The 23011-nt window shown below is 39.5% G+C and overlaps 1 protein-coding gene and 2 long non-coding RNA genes across 11 annotated transcripts in view; 1 reads left to right on the top strand and 2 right to left on the bottom strand.

The window, feature by feature from the left end:
• LOC137488119 (uncharacterized) overlaps window positions 1–23011 on the bottom strand; it is a 91518-nt gene that overhangs the window by 6958 nt on the left and 61549 nt on the right. The window lies entirely within an intron of this gene.
• The window catches only part of prox1a (prospero homeobox 1a), a 43716-nt gene that overhangs the window by 2698 nt on the left and 18007 nt on the right, over window positions 1–23011 (top strand). For 6 of the 8 annotated variants that reach the window (XM_087288588.1, XM_087288585.1, XM_087288587.1 and 3 more), the window contains exons 2-4: window positions 609–2407; window positions 5836–5943; window positions 15848–16042. In XM_087288588.1, the coding sequence (XP_087144714.1) occupies window positions 677–2407; window positions 5836–5943; window positions 15848–16042 (2034 nt within the window). In that variant the 5' untranslated portion in view covers window positions 609–676. 8 annotated transcript variants of the gene reach the window in all.
• LOC147840002 (uncharacterized) lies at window positions 11907–15901 on the bottom strand. The gene is made up of 2 exons (XR_015513585.1): window positions 14584–15901; window positions 11907–14540 (listed from the first exon to the last, which is right to left on the bottom strand). It is a non-coding gene; the product is annotated as an uncharacterized LOC147840002 (long non-coding RNA).

The following is a 23011-nucleotide window of genomic DNA, read 5'->3' as shown; positions in this document are numbered from 1 at the left end:
TTGCAAAACGTGCAATTAGCGTTTATTACACTGCATTACACACAAAAAGGAGTTATCTTTGAATTCAATTCATTAACCCTGAATTTAATTTGTGTGGTGTATTATACTTGTTGTATAATTTTAATTACATGGGAAGTAGGCAGTTAATCTTTAAAAGATAATATTGAGTGTCTTTATTTGCTAAGTGTCTTTGCAAATATCAACTGTAGCTGTTTCTTTGGCAAATGGTACATCGACACTTACCAAAGTGAACAAAGCCTGCAAGTTGGCTGTGTGAGCACAATAGTGGCAGGACATGTCTAGCTAAACACAGCAATTTGATTTTTAAATGGGGTCTTACATGAGAATTATACTTTTGGCATGCAGCCTTTTGGTTGATTATTTAATAAATGTTGTAATGACAACTTTGTAACTGACTTTAATACAAATACATTTTAAGCTTTTTGTCAGTTTCTTTTAAAATACTGTAGGCCTAGCATTTTAAGCATTTTTAATCTTGTGTGATGTTGTCTAAGACATTAGCCTGTTCAAATAGCATTTAGAATTGGGCACAAGAAACTTGGAGACATATAAAGAAAATTATTCATCAGTCCTTTCTTTCTGGCTAGGTTCCCAGGGTTCTCGAGCTGTGCCCAGCTGACAGGCTTTCGAAGATGGCACAATAACAGTTCCAGTGATGCCTGACCATGACAGCACATCCCTCTTAAGCAGACAAACCAAGAGAAGAAGAGTTGACATAGGAGTGAAGAGGACTGTTGGGCAAGCATCTGTGGTTTTTACCCGCGCAAAAGCAACCTTTCTTAGTGCCATGAATCCCCACGGTTCCGAGCAGGATGTTGAGTGTTCAGTGGTGCAGCACGCAGACGGTGAGAAGTCCAACGTGCTTCGCAAGCTGTTGAAGAGAGCAAACTCTTACGAAGACGCTGTGATGCCCTTTCCAGGGGCAACCATCATATCTCAGCTTCTGAAAAACAATTTGACCAAAAATGGAGGCAGTGAGCCTAATTTCCAGGGAAGTGGCCTCTCGAGTACCGGCTCAGAGATGCAGCAGGAGGATGCTTGCAGCAACTCCTCACGGGGCAGCCCTCAGGAGTGCCTTTCACCATTCAGCAGGCCCTCCATGACCCAATTTGAGATGGAGAGGCTAACAGATGAGCATCTAAGGGCCAAACGTGCCCGGGTGGAGAACATCATCCGTGGGATGAGCCATTCTCCCAGCGTCACACTTCGTGCAGGAGATAACGACCGTGAGGGGGCAGCCCAGCCCCCGAGTCCTCGTGAGAACTACCGGGAAAACAAGCGCAAACAGAAACTGCCACAGCAGCAGCAGCAGAGTTTTCAGCAGCTCGTCTCTGCACGCAAAGAACAGAAACATGAAGAACGGCGGCAACTCAAACTACAGCTGGAGGACATGCAGAAGCAGCTCCGGCAACTCCAAGAGAAGTTCTACCAGATTTATGACAGCACTGACTCTGAAAACGATGAAGATGGGAACCTCTCTGAAGACAGCATGCGCTCTGATGGAATGGACAATCGTGCCCACGACTCTGTCCCAGATCGTTCTGACAACGAAATGTCTGACCTGGATCCGGGGCACTTTTTGGATCGAGCACGCGCACTTATTCGGGAGCAGAGCATGATGGAGGGGGACAAACCCAAGCGTGATGGATCAAGAGGAAAGAGCCAGGGACCAACCTCCATGCATGCAGAGGGCAAACAATTGGCAGAAACGCTAAAACAAGAGCTCAATACAGCAATGTCCCAGGTAGTGGACACTGTGGTGAAGGTCTTTGCCAAGCCTCCACGCCCAGTTCCTCAGGTTTTCCCACCCCTGCACATGGAATCCCCTGATCGTTTCGCAGTCAATGGAGAAAATCCAAACTTCCATACTGCCAACCAGCGCTTGCAATGTTTTGGTGATGTCATCATTCCTAATCCCCTGGACACTTTTGCTAGTATGCAGGTGCCCAACTCAAATGACCAAACAGAGGCCCTGCCTTTGGTGGTGAGAAAGAACTCTTCAGATCAGACTGGGTCACTTTCCACACCTGGGGGTCACCACCACCATCCCTCTCTGCACCCCCCACCTTTATCTTCTACAATGGGTTTTAGTCCTCCCTCTTTCCGCCATCCTTTCCCCCTTCCTCTAATGGGCTACCCTTTCCAAAGCCCCTTAGGTGCCCCAACAGGGCCTTACCCAGGAAAGGATAGGTCTTCTCCTGAGTCTCTGGATCTGTCCAGAGAGACCACTAGCCTACGGACCAAGATGTCGTCCAACCACCTCAGCCACCATCGTTCCATCTCACCAACACACCCAGGGAATGAAGGCTTGTCCTTGTCCCTCATAAAGTCAGAATGTGGAGACCTTCAGGACATGTCAGACATCTCTCCATATTCAGGAAGTACAATATCCTTTTTCAAATCAAATGTTTCAATGTTGTATTTTCATTTGTTTAGATAGATGAAACACTTTTGGCGTGAGTGAAGCTTGGATGCCATACAAATGACAAACACATCTTGAAAGATATAAACTTAATTTCAATGAATCTCCATTAATTGCCACATTCAAAAAGCAGTGTTCCTCTAGTAGTGCAGATTAAAAAGAACTCGGTGGACGGAGGCTTTTAAGTGTGCGCTATATGGAGAAGTGCTGAAAGGCCCCGCCGTGGCTAAGATACCTCCCATCTTCTCTGTTCTCACACTATCACAGGGAGACTCACAATAAAACCTCCTCTTTCATCACAGCACATGCAAGACTTTGTACATAAATGCTCAAAGCAAATCATATTTCAAAGCCAGGAAGTAAAAGGACAAGTGGGATCCTTTGCTTAGAGGCCCTAGAAAGTTGTGTTAGAAGAATAGTAAAAGATTTCTGTCAGTGGAGGAAAGCTTAATTTCGGAAGACTGGTTCTCATTAAGCGTCAAGTGAACGCAGCAAGGGTAAAAATGTCCCAATACTGTTGAGCTTCATAATTAAATAAATTAAAAATAGCTTTTTAGCACAACATGTGATCTCAGAACACAACAAAGCGTATTTCTTGTGAACATCGCCAGCTTGCTTTAGGTAAAAGTGCACTGATAGCTGTTGCCTGGCAGTGGGTCTTTTCTTTTCATCCTGTTTCTCTGGTGTGAACAGGTGTTTGCGGGTAGCTGCTTTTCTTTCATCCCTTTCCCTCTTTTTAACCTTTTGCCAAATGGCTACTAGATCTTTGATAAGCTCCGAATGCAAGTCAAAACAAACAACACCAAATGTGATATAAAAAGTATGTATTTCTTTTAAGAGTAACTTTTGAAGTTTAAGATTAAATGTTAAGAAATAAAATAAATGATTACACAAAAGAATGAGCAAAACCATCCAAAGATAATTCCCCAAGTAAGCACTCTTCAGCTCATGTAAGAGTCTATTATTTCTCTAAGTGTACTTGCACACCTGCACAGTTGGGACCTGAACAACAACATCTCAATATTTGCAAAATAGGGTGTTTAATCAAATATGAATTTCTATTCAAATTCTAGAAGAAACAAGCAGCCAATTATCTTCAGCCATGGCCAGCATGATCTTCCTTGTCACGTGCTCTCTTTGCATCTCAAGAAAAATAGCCTTGTTCAGTTTCCCCCATCATTTGCATATAGAGAGACCGAACAGCTCTGGCACAGGGCTGTTGTAAGAATGGGGTGGGGGGTGGGCGGCAGGTGAAGCCAGTTTGCATGTCTAATATAGTAGACGAGGACAGAGGTTCATGGTTGCACTAGCTCAATGCTCAAGTGCTGAGGCAGCTATTGCACGTAGATTCAGGTTTCATCAATTAAAGCGAAGCAAAGAAAATGCGCTATGAAGACATTGCTCAGATCACTTTTCAAACTCTGTTGCCAAAGTGGTTTAATAAAAGACCTTCTCGATTTCAAAATCACTCTGCTGGTGGAATGACAAAATTTGAGTCCTTTCTGATTTATGTCAAAAGATTGTCATCAAAGTTAAGATTTTTTTTCCCCCGGAGCCAACAATCTGAAAATGCTTCCTATTTATTTCCTCCTCTAAGCAAGAGCTGAAGTCTCAGCTGTAGTACATTTGTTGCTCTAATCTTTCATATTGCTGAACAGATGTCTAGCATTAATTTATGGATTTAGCATCCCTATGTCCTTTTTCCCTCCTTTCTCTCCTTACACCTGGCCGCAGGATCACATTTCACTAGTTATTGTCTCCCTTACATGCAACATGCTTAATACAAAACCAGCCCTAAAAAAGCCTAATGATGCAGTGCATCTATGGCGGTGTTGTTTATGTAGTATCTCATTTGGCTATAAACCACAGCTGCCCCATTTTTCTCCTCCCCTGGAATACTTCATATTCATGTTTGCATTATGTCCTTCATTCATGTTGACTATGTACCGGGTTGTCTTACACACTCAGTGGGCCGGTGTTTACTCGATCTATTTTGTCGTTTCGCATATTTACGTATCCTAGAAACGGCCGTATTTTTCTTGGAAGCCAGGTCTACTTGTAGGAAATGTGAGTCGTCCTCGCACGTTGTTCCCAAGATCTGCGACTGTTTGTTTTATTTAAAAGTCAATGTCTTGAATGTTAATGGCACTGAGTAATGAGATACCTGGGATTTATGAATGCTGTTAACAGAGCAGAGACAGGGCAGAATGAACTGATATGATCGTCGCTCTGTAAATACTGCGAAGAGATTGAACAGTGGCAACTGCGAACGCTTCCAAAGTGCGATGCCCATTAGATTAAAGAGCATCTCGATGTGATTAATCTCTCGAAATATAATGATAAAAGAAAAAACGGTGAAGGCGTTTACCGGGGCTCTTTTTCCAGACTCTATTATTCGCTTTATTTCACCAAGGTGCACTTTTTAGGCTTCTCCCTACTCTTGATTTTTAAATGAGCCTCTAGGTCCTTGAAAAATCTGACTTGTTGTGAAAAAGACAGCTTAACTCTCTCTCTTTCTCCCTCCCGCGCTGTCATTCACTGCTGTTATTTGCTGTATGCATTATGACAGATGGTAGGAAAGAGAGTAATGCTCTTTTGGTCTTCCCTATCAGCCTAATGGAGGTCACCTAGGGTTCTCCTCCTCTCCTCCTCTCTTGGCAGAAGGAGCACGTCAATCTACATACACACCATTATTAGAGAGGCTCAAATAGCACAGACAGTCAATTTTAGCCATTCTTACATGTAACAACTTGGTGCTTTACATAACAGACTCTGTGCGGCACTGCCATGACGGTGCCATGCTTTATAGAAAAGGGGGGTGGGCGAGCGCTGGGTGAGCCTCTTAATTGACCTTGTGGGGGCCCATTGATTTAGCCCCACATGCATCTTCATTTTTGATAAATTATAAAGCCGTTAATTTGCAGAGGAAATGGCTGGGCCAGTCTGGAGCGCAGATGTGGCTAAAGCCGGCCTAACTGGCAGAGCGGGGGCCGTGCCAGGAGGCTCAGGGTGGAGGGTTGGGGGTTGGGGCTAATTGTAATGGGTAGATGGCTCTGGTTAGCCACGGTCTCTCCTGGGACCCCCCTCAGCTGCCCTCTGTTTACCAATCTAGAGGGCAGTGCCACCTCCAGATAAATAGCGTTTTTATTGGGATAAGCAGACGTTTATTGACTCGTGATGCTACATTGACTGGGACTCTGTAGGTGTTAGGATGAAGTCGTCAGAAAATGGAAATAATTATCGGTCTAATTATTATCTCTGCGGTAAATATATGTAAGGGTGGTATATTCTGGTTTGTATTCATCATACTTAATATTATATAAAAGCGCATATTTGTTTTGTTTCATGTCCATATGTCTTTACAAAATTTTCCTTAACCTTCCGAATTTCACATCCAAGAGGGGCTTTCGCCGAACCATCTGAAGAAGGCCAAGCTGATGTTCTTCTACACGCGCTACCCCAGCTCCAACATGCTGAAGATGTTCTTCTCAGACGTGAAGGTGAGCTTGCCGTTGACCGTTAACTATGTCGTGTGAAGTAGCGCTGTCCCACTAGTCCAGATGGGTCCTAAACAGACGGCCAGCTCTCTATCCCCCACCCACCCACACACACACACACACACACACACACACACCCCTCCACCTCCCCCCAATTAAAATAACTGGCCTTAATCTCCTCCAAGAGAACAGCACAGCACAAGTCCCACTTTCCCTTTTACTCACTTACGCTTTTATTAAAAACCTTCACGTTCTGTCACTTCACTCACTGCTGGTTTGCGAGCACAGACAACTTGTCTCTGTTTCTGTTAACTTGTCGGGACGGTCATTTCCAAGAGTTCCCATCCCGTGTGGAAGTGGGAGGCAGAGGGTGATAAGAGCTGAGAAAATTAGAGGTTCGGCGAGGAATGAACAAACGAAAGCGGGAGGGGATGGGGAGGAGGAGGGAGACAACAAACAAAATGGAACACAACAACACAAACAAAACAATGGCACCGATTGTCTTTTATTTACAACTTAATTTGTTGTTGATGCGTCATACAGGGAGCATACGGAGGAGAAATAATGTGACAGATTCAGGCCACATTATTTAAATGAGGAGAGCAGGGTCCTCTCACTCCCAGCTGCCCCTGTGCCGGGTCCAGGGTGACCACCTCATCCTCACACACATGCTTCTGTTGCATCCATCTAAATCTGCCAGCAGCTTAATACTCATGAGAACACGCTGCCATTCAGCGCTCGCTCGCAGCGCTTATGCTCCGACTGAAAGTTATATCATTGTATATCTAGAAAATAGAATTTTTTAAGAAAGCTGATATATTCAAAGACATTCATTTGCGTAGCTTCATATATTCATAGTTTTTATTTTAAACATGATATTTTTTTTTTTGAGGACAACTTAAATACTTCCCTCGATTCATATATTTTGCTCGCTAATTTTAAACCACTGAACAGAAAGTTAATCAAAGCCTTAAATTAAAGACGGCCCAATTACAATTCCCCTTCAGACAAGGCTGTGAAAATTCTGTACACATTAAATTAACATTTTCCGAAACAAGGTCAGTGTCCTGGGAGAGATGGTTTTTCAGGGCTGCTTAGGCAGAAGGGAACAATGGGTGGCATGTGTTTGTTGGATCAACTAGTATGTATGTAAGGGAATTAAGCATAAATTACTGACTAATTACGGCTGTATAAGCCCACGAAAGTTACAGGAATTAGTGATTAAAGACGTTTAGGCACCATAATGATGGGATCTAAGTAGGAAATAATGACTGTGGGAAATAGGTTGATTTGACAACTGTTTTCCTTAAATTGTCTGTAATCGGATGATTAAAAAAAGACCTTCTGCCTTTGTACTAGAGCGATTATTTAATGGCCTAATTTAATAAAACAAAATACAGACTAAAAATATGTTATTATTTTGAATTGTATAACATCAAGCAAGAAGAACAAAAATGACAACAACAATGTGAATAATAATAATCACATTTCACTTTCTCATTGCTCGATGCTAAACTGTATATATATTAATGTTCAAAAAATTAATAAAATACAACCAAGAATGTTAAGGCAAAAAGAATTAATTAAAATCATTAGTGATAATAATTTATTTATTATACGTGTTGTTATAAAGTCAAAATTCATTTCAACTTAAAAACAGAGAGCTTAAAAGATAAAATATAATAAATAATCATGTTTTTCAATATCTATTTTTTTATGTTAAATTAAATAATTGTTTTTAAATTGTTTTAAAATGCTTAAACGTACAGCCTATTTGTATAATAAATCATAATAATAATGATAAACATGTTTTTAAATATTAAATAAATATAATAATAATAATAAATAAATGATAACTAAAAGGGTGAGTCCAAAAGAATTTGAATAATCAAATCCTAGTCCTAATCAAATAATCAAAAGGATTGTGAGGGTGATTATACACTGTTTTTCTGTAAGGAAGAGGAAGGTTCTTTTTACAGGTAGTCCAGAAGTAAGTGAGAACATTTCCTACGTATGACCACACAGAGTGAGCCAGTGGTCATAAAGAGATTAATGTCACTGCCCTTCACGGGAAAGCAACAGGAAACAGTGATCTGACTTCTTATGTAATGGATAATACCTTCGTCCCTCCTTAACATCTCTTTTTCACATTTGTTCCTTGATCTCTTGTTATATTTGTCACACTTAGTAGGTTGCGATAGGTTCTTATAATAATGTGATTTACTGTAAAACTACAGTGCGTTTGTTTTTAACTCAGTTTATTGTCAAATGGAGCACGATTTAGCATTTTTAAATGAGTTTTTATATTGATGCTATTTTAAAATCTACTGTAGATTTACAGTTTAGTTTTATTTCATTAATGGTTTTGTTGGTTTTAGGTAAGTTTTTTTATTTTGTGAACAATTTTTTTTTTTGCTTTTATATATTTAGTTTATATATATATATATATATATATATATATATATATATATATATATATATATATATATATATACATATATATATAAGATCAAACTGTATATGTAGTTCAACATGCAGAGTTTACATTTTTTGGCAAAGGAAGTAAAGAGAATATGTTTTTGTATATAATTATTCTGCTTGACTGATGATTATACAGGTAAAACTTTTGATTTTACAGACACATAATTAGTGCTTATGAATTCCTACAACTTTTATTAATTGTTGCTAATTGTTAAATTAGTTTAATTCTTTTTAATTAAATTCTTTTTTCAGGGACAGCTGTTAGTTTCCTTTATTTTTTGTTTTTATTTATTGCCCATTTTTGGAAACACTATAATAACTACACACAGTAATCATCTATTAAACGTTAGCAAATAGTTAATTCATCATCTGTTAAGCATTCACTCTACAGTAATAGACGTTAGTAAGCAGTTTATAACTGCAGCTACAAATGCTAGATTCCTGACTTATACGCACATTTATAATGCGCTTAATAATTATATTTTCATACTTTACTACTTAATTATTAATTACTACTAATTATTACTATAATTATGTTATTACTAATTACTTAATAATTGTTGTATTTAGGAGTAGTTGGTGGCTTTTTAGAATCATTCAGAATGAGTTAGTAAACGATTAATAAACTATTCAAATCAACATTCATGCAGTTTTGTGACCTAAAATGAGGTTTATGCTTTATAAATCCTTTATAAATGACAATTAAAGGCTCAGTATCAATCGAACAATAAAGGTTTGCAATTTTATCTAAAAATAAAGTTACTGTTAACTTTAAACATTGCTGAATAACAGGAGTGTCAAAATACAATTAGCAACAAATACAGTTAAAATGGATAAAATAATAATATATTAATTTAAACAATATATTATGATACAACAATTCAAAATTATTTAGCAAAGTTTAAACTGTCCAGTAATATTATTTTACATAAGATTACAAAGATAAATGTTTTTGTGTGTCTCTTAAAATGAATAGAAATGAATAAAGTCAGTTCTTTTTTTTCTCTTTGGAATATAACTGAGCCTTTATTGGTCATTTATTAGAGATTCATACAGCATAAATAATCTTCACTTTAGATTAGGTCACAAACCTGAATGAAGTTGTCTTAATAAAGCATTTATTAACATACAAATGAACTATTAGTAAGATATATGATTGTTAATTTGAACAGTTTATTAATCATTTACATATGTATTCTGAATGATCATAAAGTAGCACCCAGTATTCGTAAATAACTAGTGTGTAAATATTGTAATACTTAAATAATGAAAAAATCATCATTAACAAAGTATGAGAATGCAATCATTAAACACATTATAAATGTGCATATTAGTCAAGAATACAGCATTTGTAGCTGTATTTATAAAAAGCTTACTAACATCTATTAATTTAGAGTTAATGCTTAACATTTTAAGAACTATTTGCTAACGCTTAATAGACAATTCAAAGTGTGTATTAAAGTGTTACCCAATCGGTTATTTTATTCCAGTTGACGTAAAAGTTTTTGGACCCACAGTTTTAGGTTTGTTAACTCAAACAACATTGAGAAGAACAAACCCACCTGTTGGTTTTTCATTTTTTTCCCCAATTAAATGTTTAACCCAGCAATTGGTTCAAATGTATGTCCATATTTGACCCAAAATTGAGTTAAAACATCCCAGCATTTTTTTTAGAGCGTACGTTATCTCTCGCCACTTCTATTTCTGTGCAGATTAATCAGCATAAATCCCATACGGCATATTCACATAACGCATGCAGAGGTGGTCGGCTGGCCTGCCTACAGTAGCCTTTGAGGGCTAAACGAGAGAGGGTCAAGGGTTAAGAGGAGTATTAGCAGGAAGATGGTGTGACACTGATTATGAGCAGTCAAAGCAAGCATGAGCAGGGGGTTATGTCACTCCATAAGGGTCGAGGCGTATACGTTTCAGCAGGACAGCTCCAGTAAGGTCAGCCGTGGGTCAGGGAAATTATTTTAGCCGCTCCGGCTTTGTCACCAGGCTGCCTTTAAACGTACAGCATACAAACGTACAGCATACCATGTACCATTAACAGCTGAATATCAAATAACCTACCGAGGCACTTAGCTTCCTTCCCCCTTATAGAGCTCCACTTTTCCCAGATTCTCAATCTAAGTGCACGCTGTGTTCGGGGAGGGGAAGACTTAAAATGCACAGACCCCCGTATAAGTAGCGTCCCCACCAGGCGTGTGTGAAAGCCTGTATTGTCCATGGCTAACAGAGGAAACGTGCGGAGTGACAGGTCAAGTCTTCCCCCGGTGTCTTGGAAAGAGCGGATCTCTGTCACCAGAGGAATAATCTTTCACAGGCCCGTGAGCAAGATTGTGTGAAACGCACTTGTTCTCTGAGTCAACCGCTGCCCGGACACATTATAGGCATCAGGATGATTTGTTTTATGAATCTTTTGAGCGTGCTCAGTGGATATGTAAGGTTTGGTGAATAACAGGATGAGGTGCACTGTGGGAGGGCTTGAGTTTGGTGTTTCTTCGAGCAGCGCTGAATATTAGAGGCAGAAACATAGATTGGATTGGAAATATAGTGAGAGTGCTAAAAGAATGAGTAAGTGAACATTCAAGTGAGCAAGTGATTATACAAGTAAACCCCTCACAAATCTATCTTTTAAATTCATATTTTTCATAGGAAGCTTTACAATATTTTATTAGTGCATATACATTAGATTAGTCAGTACTAAAGCCAAATCTGAAGCCTATTCAACAAAATAACTTACAATAACGGTCCAAAAACAACTAAACCCAAATTTCTATGCTATAGAAAAATATTAAATACAAATTTTTAAAAAGTAAAAATGAAGAGAAGCAAAAAAGTAGAAAAATTTTGTTGAAATTCTGCAATATTTAGCTTGAATTGAATTCTTTCGATTTCTAAAAATGCTCGGTGACTAAAATTTTATTTTAATGAATATATCTGTTTAAAAAATCTGTTTCGTTTAAATGCATTTAAATACATCGCCAGGGGTGTACTTAATTATGCTGATTACTGTACACAAATATAAATTAAATAAATAAATAAAAAGTAATAAATATAGATCAACAAATCAATCTATCTAGTATATGTATTGTAGATTAACAAAAATAGCTACCTGCTTAGTCAAAATTTACTTCTGCACACCGTTATGTCAAAAAGAGTAAAAATCAAACAAATAATGTAAGACAAAAAAAAAAAAATAGAATGTTTTACAAAACCACTTCAGTTTTTCTACTTTAAATTTCAACTCTATTAATTTATATTAGAATTAATTATTATTATTCAGGCTGCACAATTGCAATAGTCACATCGCAAGATACGCAATGTTGAGTCTAGTTGACCAGGAGCTACAGAATTCTATTTAATTATTTATATGAACTTTGTACAATTTATGCAACAAAAATGTTTTTCTCGCCTTTTTAGCTAAATTTTGTCTTGTTTTTAGTACAAATATTTTCATTTTAAAGCAAAAAACAAGATTATTTTACTCAACTGGCAAATTTTTACTTCTTTTAAGAATTTTTACATGTTTGGACAAGAAACAAGACAAAGCAAAGTAAGAAAGCCTTTTTTACATTGTTATTATTCAATTTCTGTACCCAAAGTAGTAGTGCTATTCCAACTATTCAAACTATCTTATAAAACATAAAATAAAATCCTGCAATTACAGATTTTTCAAATATCGTGTAGTCTTAATCATCATCATCATCATATTATTATTATTATTATTATTATTATTACTATTATTGTTGTTGTTATAAATGCAAACAAAGTGGCAGTAGGCCTGTCACAATGATCAATATATCGACTTATGGACATGACCTCAATCATTTTTGGTGATGCAATATATATTGCCCCATACATAAAAAACAATTCTAGCAACATTTTAGCTGATTGCGCAACATCTCTATCCTTATAGAAGCTGTCAGTGTCAGTATGGTTAAAATACACTATAGTATTTACTATTAATTACTACAGTATTTTTTTTTTGTATGTGGGTGTCTGACAACTAACAACAGATCTAGTAGCAGATATCGCAGCCTCTGTTACTTTACCCATCACTTTTTTTGTTAACATTTATGATTATACATTTTCATTTTCTGATTCCAATACCTAATCAATAAAATGACTATAATTAAACGAAATATCCTTAAGAATAAAATATGATGTGTTTTTTGGAAGAATGTTCCTGCATTGTGATGAAATTATACTGTCATTCCTGCATTATATAATGGCAATAATATCGTTTATTGCAATATATTTTGGTGTAATATATATTGTACAACAAAAAATAGATATCGTGACAGGCCTAAGGGGCAGCTAAACTTCATCCTTAACTTTTCAAAGCATTTAAAAAAGTTAGTTGTGAGATTTCAGTATTGAGCCCAATGAAAGAAAAAACTTGTCACGTATTCTACCCCACTAAGAAAATCAAATGTGTTTGCAAGTGTTTTTTTTTTTTTTTCTAATGTGGCGACATATCATTTAGGGTTTTGTTTCATGCATGAGGTGATTGAGAGCTGAGAGAGAGAGAGAGAGAGAGAGGAGAGAGGAGAGCTAGGCTGGTTATTTTTGTTTGACAAGCAGATGACATGATCCTTAATTGCTGAGTTGTCACGTTCCAGCAACGCGGCTCCATTGTCCCCCGAATCTCTGGTATTTCTATTCGGCAACAATGCTTTTTAAATCTCCCTTTATACAGCGCTGCCAAACGATGTCATGCGGACTTACTTTTCTGCGCTCTCCATTATGTCATCCACTAGCCATTCTAGAAAAAAAATTCCCCCCTTTCTCGCCTTTTATCCGTCTCTTCTGCAAGCCCCACTCATATGAGACAATGTCTTATGACAATAGAAGAGCCTAATCTCCATGTCAAAGCAATTTTCATTCCCCAGTGAGCAGTCTGCTATCATTTTGTAATGTTTTGTTTCTTATTCTAAAAGAATTAAGGGGGTGGCGAGGGGGCGCTGGAGTAAGTCGTCACGGGGGCCGGGGGTCCTTATCTCAGTGTCTGGAAATTTGGACAGTGCATTTCGCTCCGCAGATAAAGCTGAAAAAAAGGAGAAGCCCCTCGAGTTCAGTAGATCCTAATAGGTTTAACGTCTATTGAAACGGGGGCAGGCGAGAGATCAGATAGCCTTGCTTCTTTGGTTGTTCTTTTTTTTCCGTCTTCTTTTCAAACCCCCTGTTTCTCGCTGAAAGAAGGCAGAGGCGACACACAGGCCAAATGTATAATTCCTGGATAGGTTAAGTACATGTTTGAACTTCTGCAGACTGATGCCTCGGGATGACGACTTAATCATTTTCTGCTGAATTATGGGAGAAGAACCCTGGCGGTAATTATGCTCTCGGCTGGCCTTTTGGGGGAAACCTATCAGCCCGTCGTGGCTTCTGACTCTTTCTAACGACTCGGATTCCCCGCTATGAATTCTCATTCACGTCATTATCTTAAATTTGCAAGCATGGGGACAAGTTTCTACACGGTAATTACATCTACCCTCAGAAAACACACTCGTCCTCCTCCCCCCTCTTTGTTCCTTGTCCTTCCTCTCTTTTTTTCCTCTCTCCTCATGCTCGATCTCTCGCTCTCCTCAGCTGTCATCTAAACAGAGGCCTGCATGTTCTCATGGCCACAGATAGATAAGTGCTCACTGTTGATTTTTGATTAATGCTCTTTGAGGGGAGGCAAAGGCAATGAAGGCTTGATGAACACCCGTAATGACAAAAGGCAGGAGGCTGCATGTCAGAGCAGCCAACAGAAAGCCCGCCGGATTTATAGCTTTTAACTTGGCTACATTCAACTCAGCTGTCCTGTACATTCGCACTCTTGGCAGCCATAGCTTTCGCGCACACACAAACGTAGCTGCACACACACACACACACACAAAAAGGCCGTCACACAGGTCATTTGCTGAGGTCATGGGGCAAGTACACAGGGCAAATGGAGTACTGTGTATTTACTGATCTAGGATCAGGCTCTCCAAATATAGCTCCCACACAGCAGCTCTGAGCTGTTTAACTACACTGTAAAACCCAAAAAGTTAAGGTAACTCAAACCATTTGAGGAAACCAATTACAACAAAGCATTTAGGTTTAAAAACTAATCCTAATGAGTACTGTGAACTTAATCCATTTGAGTAAACAAAGCGATTTGAGCACAGTAAAACCCAATAAATGAAGAGTACTCAAACCAAGTACTGTAAAACTCATTAAGGTAAGGCAACTCAAACTATTTGAGGAAACCGATTGCTAAAACTAATCTATATGAGTACTGTGAACTTACTCCATTTAAGTTGAAGTAATGAGGTATTTAATTAACTCATTACCTTCAACACTGAATTCAAAACGTTTTTAAAATGAGTAGAATTAATTTTCAGTACATTTTGAGTTAACTACACATTTAAAAACGTTGACTGGGTTTTACTGTGTAGAGCTGTACTTGTTGCAAGGTTTGTGTTTAATTCCGATTCCTTCACTCAATTTCACTTGATCGCTTACTTCGCTCGATTATTAATGTGGGAAAAGAAGGGAATAAACCCTGAGGCGTATCAGAATTAAGTCAGCTACTTGATATGTAAATTTGCCATCGCTGCATTACAGGCTATTGACACAATTATAATTTCATCTACTCAACCCTGAACTGTTTGCATTTGCACACAACAGCAAATGCAGTATCAGTGCCGACCGTGTAAGCCTTGGTGGAGGAAAAAAAAAGAAAGAAAAACACCCCCCTGACCAATCTGTCTCAGCTACGGGTTTGTTTGCTTACCCATCATCCTCAAGGACAATGTGAAGTAAACACGTTTGTAGAAACAAATGTCTTATCTGTTGTCCTGACATTTAGGGGTCTCACTGGCTAACCAGATTAGAGGTTAGTAATACCTGTTTTTTTTTTTTTTTTTTTTTCAGTAAAACAGACTAAAGACTTTAACATTGGGAACCTTCTGGTGTGTATGTGTGTGTTTTAACAGTCTGGAAGAATCTGGAAAGCCAGTAAGACTCTTAAATATTGTCTTTTAGGGCAAGGTAAAACAGTGTGACATCAACAATTATAAAAGCCTTCAAATATAGTAAATCATGAGCAAATCTGGTCACACTTTATTTTGATGGTAAATTTGTTGAATTTAAGTTACATTGCATCTACATGCCAACTAATTCTCATTAAATTATAAGTAGACTGTTGTGATTAAGGTTGGGGTTTGGATTAGGGTTAGTCTAAGTTGACAGATAGTTCTTATAGTCAGTCTGTTGAAGGAGCTGTATGAACAGATATTAAGCAGGCAGTCTACTAATACTCAAATGGACCATCCAAATAAAGTGTTACCGAAAATCTACAAATGTACTGAAAGGCTCTCTAAAAATTAACATTTTTTAATTGAATCCACATCAACAAATTTAAAAAGGGTCTCTTTTTTTCTCATAGTTTAACCGCTGCATCACATCCCAGCTGATCAAGTGGTTCAGCAACTTCCGTGAGTTCTACTACATCCAGATGGAGAAATTTGCCCGGCAGGCCATCAATGACGGCGTGACAGGGTCAGAAGAGCTGAGCGTGAGCCGAGACTGCGAGCTTTTCCGTGCTCTCAACATGCACTACAACAAGGCCAACGATTTTGAGGTGGGTCCTCGTCCATTCTGTGTTTCACTCTACTAAGTGACTGCATTTACTTTTTTATCAGAGCACACTGATTTACAAGGTGGTCTTCACAGAGCAAGTTGGTACGGCTTTCAAAGCTTTAAAATGAATACAGCTAAATGATCTCTTTATATGATTAGACAATGAATGGCAAGCTGTTCATCCCATAAGCCTAACCCCCCCTCTCTTGCCATACTCCTGGGGTAAAGTGAACAAGATTCTTTTTTTTTTGGCTGAAACACAGTCATGCATCTGTCTGTTTGATGAGGCAAACAGGGAGCGATGCTTCAGGCCCAAGTGTCCTTGTCAAATACAATTTGCAGAGCTCACATTTACCGCTCAGCTCACTATCAATATCTGCCCACTGGGACTCTGGTCATTCAAACACTATCCTTACAACATCATCATCATTTAGCTGACTATTAGCAAAAAATCTCCCTGTCCCCCTCCCCTCCCTTTCATTTCATTTAGATCAGGTCAAAGCCAAGGTTTATTGTGATTGCAGGTACGCGGCACGCCACACCTTTGGCGACCAGGAAGATATTTAGGGACATGATCCCTATTTTCATATATAAATGCAAGATTTGCATGGCTGTGGAAGAAAGTGCAGGGCACCATGAATAAGACTGTTGTTGGTAGAGAAGTCGAACCGAGGGAGAGATTGTTTTGCATATCAAGAGCCACAAAGGCTGCACAGGTGTACAAGCAGGACCGCCTGAAAGACTTTCCCAAATGCTCATTTTCCATGCGAGGAACACTCGATCTTTAATGCAAATTTGGCCACCCTAGTCTGTTCCTTTTTTCCTACGGGCTGGCGTCTAGCGTGCGACGATATCGCCCAGCAAGTCCGTGCCGCAGAGCGAGGTCACACAACCTTTGCCGGTGCAAAGGGACACTTCATGCTGAGGCTTTTTTGTACTAAATTTTCTCTTCTCCACCTGTCAGACTGCGAGGCATGAAACTGGAACCCTCGCCGATTCAGCAAGTCGCTCTTTCTGCCAAATTTAGCATCATCAAAGTTCCACCTTGCTAGCTCCTCCTGAATGAATATACCCTCTGTTGTGCTGATCGTTTGATGTTAATCTAGTCTGTCAATGTGCACCAGTAATGTGCTTCCTCCTCCTTTGAGACTTGCTTTTTTGTAGTTGGGCCCTGTCATTTCTCTCTCCCTCTCTTTCATTGCACTTCCTTTCGCTGCCTTGTGTCTTTCATCCTCTTCGAATGTACTCACCCCTCACTTTCCCATTACAAACTTTTTAATGACATAATTGTCACATTTCTCATGGTGGAATGAGCAAAGGCCGTAATTAAAGGAGCTTCATTAATTGCCTTCAATGCACTTGTGTTGTGCTCACCAAGCTTGCTGTTTTCTTTCAAGTTGTTTATCCTTCATTCGGCTCCTCCTCCATCGTGCTGTCTCGATACGCCATCATTTCTCTCTTAATTACTGCTCTGTTTGTCTTAGCTGGACAATGGCACAAATGAACACAATCAAGGACATTTGCATAGACACAGCTTATGATGTCCAGACCCCGAAAGGCTCCCCCCTCCAAAAAAAAAAAAAAGAGAGAGACAGAGAGAGAGAATCCCCCCTTTTTCGTCTTCTTTCCGAAACAGAGCCGCCAGCAATGTGGCAAGTGTTATCTCTTAGCTGAAGGGGTTTTCTGTGTACAAACCAGATATGATCAAGCCTAACAGGCTGCTTAACTGTTGTCTGGGAACATCATTTGTTTATCCAGCATAGCTAAATGAACACATTAGAATGATATTTTAATAAACAGGGAGTTCACTTAAACATGAAAATTTGGTCATTGTTTGCTCTCTCTGTGACCTCCTGAAAACTGTATACTGTTATTTTTTCCATGGAACCAAGGAGAGTTGCTTTGAAGGATAGTCCTGCAACTTTTTTTAAACACCTTGAGTTAATTTATAGGATAAAAAATTAATGACTAGTGTTCTAAATCCGAAGTCACACTCATCGTAATAAAGGCACAAAAGCACCTTGGGATTACTGGCATAGAACCTTTTCAAAAGACACACTTTTGTACTTTTAAGGTACTACTATGTACACTTTATGAGGTTTCACAAACTAATTTTGAGAGGAGCATGTGATATGATTGACCACAGCTGGTCCCTATTGGTAATCATTAGCCAGCCAATCGAATTATTCCAAATTTAGCACAAATATCCAGCCTAACTTTACTCCCGATCTTCGTTCTCTTTTGCAACACAGCGGCTCAGTGGCTAGCACAGCACAGCCTCACAGCAAGGTCACTGGTTCAAGTCCTAGCTGAGCCAGTCGGTATTTTTGTTTACATGTTCTCCCCGTGTTCACGCGAGTTTCCGCCGGGTACTCTGGTTTCCTACTACAGTCCAAAGATGTGACACAAGTGAATTAAATAATAGTAACAGTCACAAGCACTTAATGCTTTTGCACTGGCTTGGTCGGCAGTCTATTCTTATAGAGCTGTCTTATTATTCAAGGTATAAGCCAAACGAATCAGGGGAGCTCTAGAGAACTAACTGATCTCGTATCCTTCTTAATGCTCACTGACCAGGCAGGAGCCTTGGGCTCATCTATCTCCAAGCTCAGGGTTCTCCAAACCCACTAACACGTCTAGCATTATCTAAGTATGAACTCTTGAAATATACTCTTAACATTTGCTTTTAAAATGTTGACATTCAGTTTTTCAAAGGTTCATTATTTACTTCCTCCATTCTACCTGATGGTTGGAAAAATAGGAGTGTAAAAAAAACTAAAGTCTCTCAAAACACTAACAGAGCATTTAATCATACAAAAAAACTGAACACCTGTTAAATCTTGCAACACAGTTACGCATTGTTAGCCAAAGTGCCGTTTCCTGGCCCTGCAATTGTGGCATCTGGTTCTCAGGAGCCGTCTTCACACTTACTGTATCACATCACAGGCACCATTGAAGAGTTCTAAGAGGGGTGGGGTCCACGGGCTCCACTGGGATAAGGAGACATTTTTATGACAGCTCTGGGAAGGTCTCATCTTTCGGCCACAAAATAGTTCAAGGCTCTTCTGTCAAAACCCCCTGAGTGTCCTCCCCCCAACTTGCCCCAGACCCGCCTTGTCTTCAGTCCTTGTACCCTCCTCCCATGAACTGGCTGAGGAAAGCATAGAGGAGGCTTAGTCTCTCCCTCTTTTTCTTTGGTCTCTGTGATCTCTGAGCCTTTCTGAAAAAGTGTTGGTGGCCATATACCCACAGCACACTCACACAGACCTCCTTTGACTTCGAGAGTTCTAGTCTTGGTATCTTTTGGCTATCAGGTGTCGGTGGCTGTTCTCATACTGGGTGAATGCAACTTTGAGACTTTGTTTGTTTCCTACTCGCAAATTAGTTTTGTTTGTGTGGCAAAATTCCAAGGTTAAACAGATACCTTTAGAGTTGAGGGAATACTTAAAGGTGAAGTGTGTAATTTCTGCGCCGCTAGCGTCAACAAACGGAACTGCAAAATTAATGACTTTAATTAACAAACTCTCCCTTCATCTACCATTGGCTAGTCACAAAGATAGCCCCACCCATCTCATGTGCAATTGGTTGAGCCAGTGTTGCTGTTGTTGGGCTGTGCAAAAAATACTGCAGTTTATACATTTAGGGAAAATCTATGTACTTAGTTATATACATTATAGTATATACACATGGGCTTACTTATAAGATCATATTAGGGTGGAACATTCTATGAAGAATTACGCACTTTCACATTTAAAATATTGTAAATGAGCCAAAGACGCCCAGCAACACTGCCTCTTAAAAAAAGATCAATTATCCAACACGTCCCCCTTTTCTCCAGGTTTCTCTTCCCTTTTGTTTCTTCTCTCGTCTCCTCTTGTCCATGTCTGGTGTGACCTACCCCAAAGGCCTTCATTATTAATTGTCCTTTGGAGACAGGGAAAAGTTCAAAGACTGCGCGGATGGTCCCTTTACTGCGACCGTCTATTGTCTAACATTCATCTCCCTTTACCCTTGTTCCAGGAGTGTATTATCTCCCCTGCCTCATGAGAAAAGAAGGTTATCAATAAGAGCGTAGAGAGCTGCCATCGTGACTGCCAGGAGGTCCTGGCCTCCCAAGTCCACACACAGCTCCCCCACAGAGGGCTAGTTTACTGTTGTTTATCTTTGAGCTGCTAGCTTGTGCCACGCTACACTAGAACATCTTAGGATCAGGCTCTGGTTTCACTTCTTCCTCTCTGACCTCACACTGACCTGCGGTGTGGTCTGCCAGCTCACCTCACGCTCCCATTATAACGCCACTCAAAGCTGCGGACGGTGCTACGAGATAACACTGGACGCTTAAAGAATACATTAGGGACGCTTTAGCTTAATCTTACAGTCATTTAAGTTGCATGATAACCCGTTAGCATCAGATTTGCCTTCTGGGGTCTGGTGTATACTTTCGCTACATGACAGTAATGAACAAAACAACACACCAATATGTGATAGAAGCATGCCATAGAAAGTCTTGGCAAAAGGTACCCATACGACTTGCTACTTTCGCCATTATTCTGAAGTGCACAAAATATCCTCTGAGGCCACAAGAGGATGACTCACTTCTTTTAAGGCCATTCACACAAAAATTGTCTTACCATCTAAAAACGTGAGATGGAATTTATGGTTTTTAAATAAGCATAAGCTCCGCCTTCACATAACATCAAATAAAACAGCTGTCACGAACACACTTGCTACTGTAAATAGAAGTTTGCAATGTTTGCCCGACCTCTAGGTTTTTCTGATTGGTCCACTGCTTTTAATGACGCGGGGATATGTGTAAAAGTTAACATTCTTTCAATTTGACATGGCATCTTAAAAACTAGGCACAAACGTAACAACCATGCGTGTCCACCAAGCACGTGCTTAGATAGGGAAAAAAAATGGAAAAGTAGCACATTAGAACTGAAAAGCGCATTCTGTGTGAATGGCCTCTTACAATTGCAGCCACGTGCACCTGTTCATTAAGTCCACAAGACTGTAGGGAGTCCCATTTGTCATTTTAGCTTTTACAAGGGCGGCTATGCAGCCACTATGTGCTCCTACACTATGGCAAGCTCCACAGCAGACTACTACCAAGAGTCAAAGTGCCATTATGTTACAACATTTTCAGTAATTTATTTCATTTTACCTACACAAGACATTATAAAATTTTTGGTTATTTTGAACAATTCACCATCTGTCTTTGGCTCTCCCCAACTCATGCTATTGGCTGAGCCAATGATGCTGTTGTTGGGCAGGTTTGTATGTTCAAACAAAGAAAGTATACTTCTTAAGAGTGCTTTCACATTAGCATTTTTAGTCCGCATCGAAATTCCGTTTACGTCAGAGAATGGTATGTTTAGCTAGGGTGAACGTTGTCTTCTGAACTCGGATGCACACCTGTGAACCGTACCTGAGTCCATCTGAAAGAGGTGGTCTGGGGTTAGATTTGTTCAAACTCTAGTACAGGTCACCTCTGATATGAATGCAATCGTACCAAATAACGGAATCGAACTGCCTGCTTGTCTCATCCAAAAATGACTTCTGCAGGCATCGCGTGACGTTCTGAATGTTTTTTTTATATTATTGTGGCAGATAAATACAAGTCACTCTCTGTATTTTGGTTTTGATAACAAAACCAAAAAATTCAGTAAAAGCAGAATCCATTTCATTTCACTTTGCTTTAATGGCCGTCACCTAGCAACAGCTGTACACAAAACAGCAGCTTGATGATGCAAGCATGCCAGGGTTCAGAAGGAAAAAAGACAATGTGAACACAAACCAGCCGAGGGGGAATATCAAACTTGGGTTCAGACCAGGCATTTGGACCAAGTGTAAAAGCACCCTAAAGCATCCCAAAAGTGCAGTGGTTTACAAATTTAGCAGAAATCAACCAATGAATAGCTTACTTACAGTTATCTCTGTAGCTCTCACATGCTCAAGACATTGTAATTAAATTAATAACACTTCAGTTAATACTTAAACACTTCAGTTTATCATTAGCAGAGGACATCACGTCCAACATAAGATCTTGTAGTGACTTTCTGAAAATTCAAACCTGCATCCACTATGCAGCAAAAGAAAATATCCGCTCAAATGAAACTGAAGACAAGTTGGACTCGGTGCCCTATTGTGCGAAAAGCGCACATGCAGCTGGGATGGCACCCCTCACAATAAGTGTTCTGTGGTGAACCCTTAGCCCGTCATGTGATATCAAGAGTCACTGTGGTCAGATGATGCAGACTATTGTCTTCAAGGGCTCTTGGGTCACAATCATCTTCCTCTCTCTAATTAGATCATACTGTCTGATGGACTGACACTTACAACGACAGGAAAGAAACAGCTCTGCAATGTGGCAGCGTGCAATCTTTTCGCAAATAAAAAGGAATAAGAGACCAATTTTAAACAGATGTCAATGATTTAACGTAAAATACAACTGGTTAAGCGATACGTGGCTACTCAGTCCTGAATCATTTTGTCATTGGGAAGCTGATGGATAGAAGACTATTAAGCGTTTCCTCGTTTTTCTCTACACAGCTCCCTGTCACAAGGTACCATACCTAGGTGAACGTAATAGAGCTCTATGAAAACAAACTCCCATCATATTAGCTTGGTTATTACCATGCTTCACGTCAGAGGAGCTCCAGTAATCTAGTTATAGGACGACACTTAGGTTCTGTTCCCATTGCGGTCGCTGACAGAATATGCCTCACACTCTTTATGTCTTTATCGAAGACAATATTTTAAAAATAGACCGCCAGTTTCACCACAGTCAGGTAGGACAGAAGTAGTTTGTTTCTTTCACCTGCCATTTAAGGGAATATCCGTTCCCATATCTCCGTTGATGAGCTCACTCACAGGGGCTGTGTGATTTCTTCTCATGCGACTCTTGTGGGAACTGAACTTCCTCAGCGTTTTGGTTAATCATTAGTGGAGGTGACCTGGAGAACGCTAC

Source organism: Danio rerio, chromosome 17 (assembly GCF_052040795.2).
Source record: "Danio rerio strain M-AB ecotype USA chromosome 17, GRCz13ab, whole genome shotgun sequence".
NCBI classification, from domain to species: Eukaryota; Metazoa; Chordata; class Actinopteri; order Cypriniformes; family Danionidae; genus Danio; species Danio rerio.
This window is presented reverse-complemented; position numbering and strand designations above follow the sequence as displayed.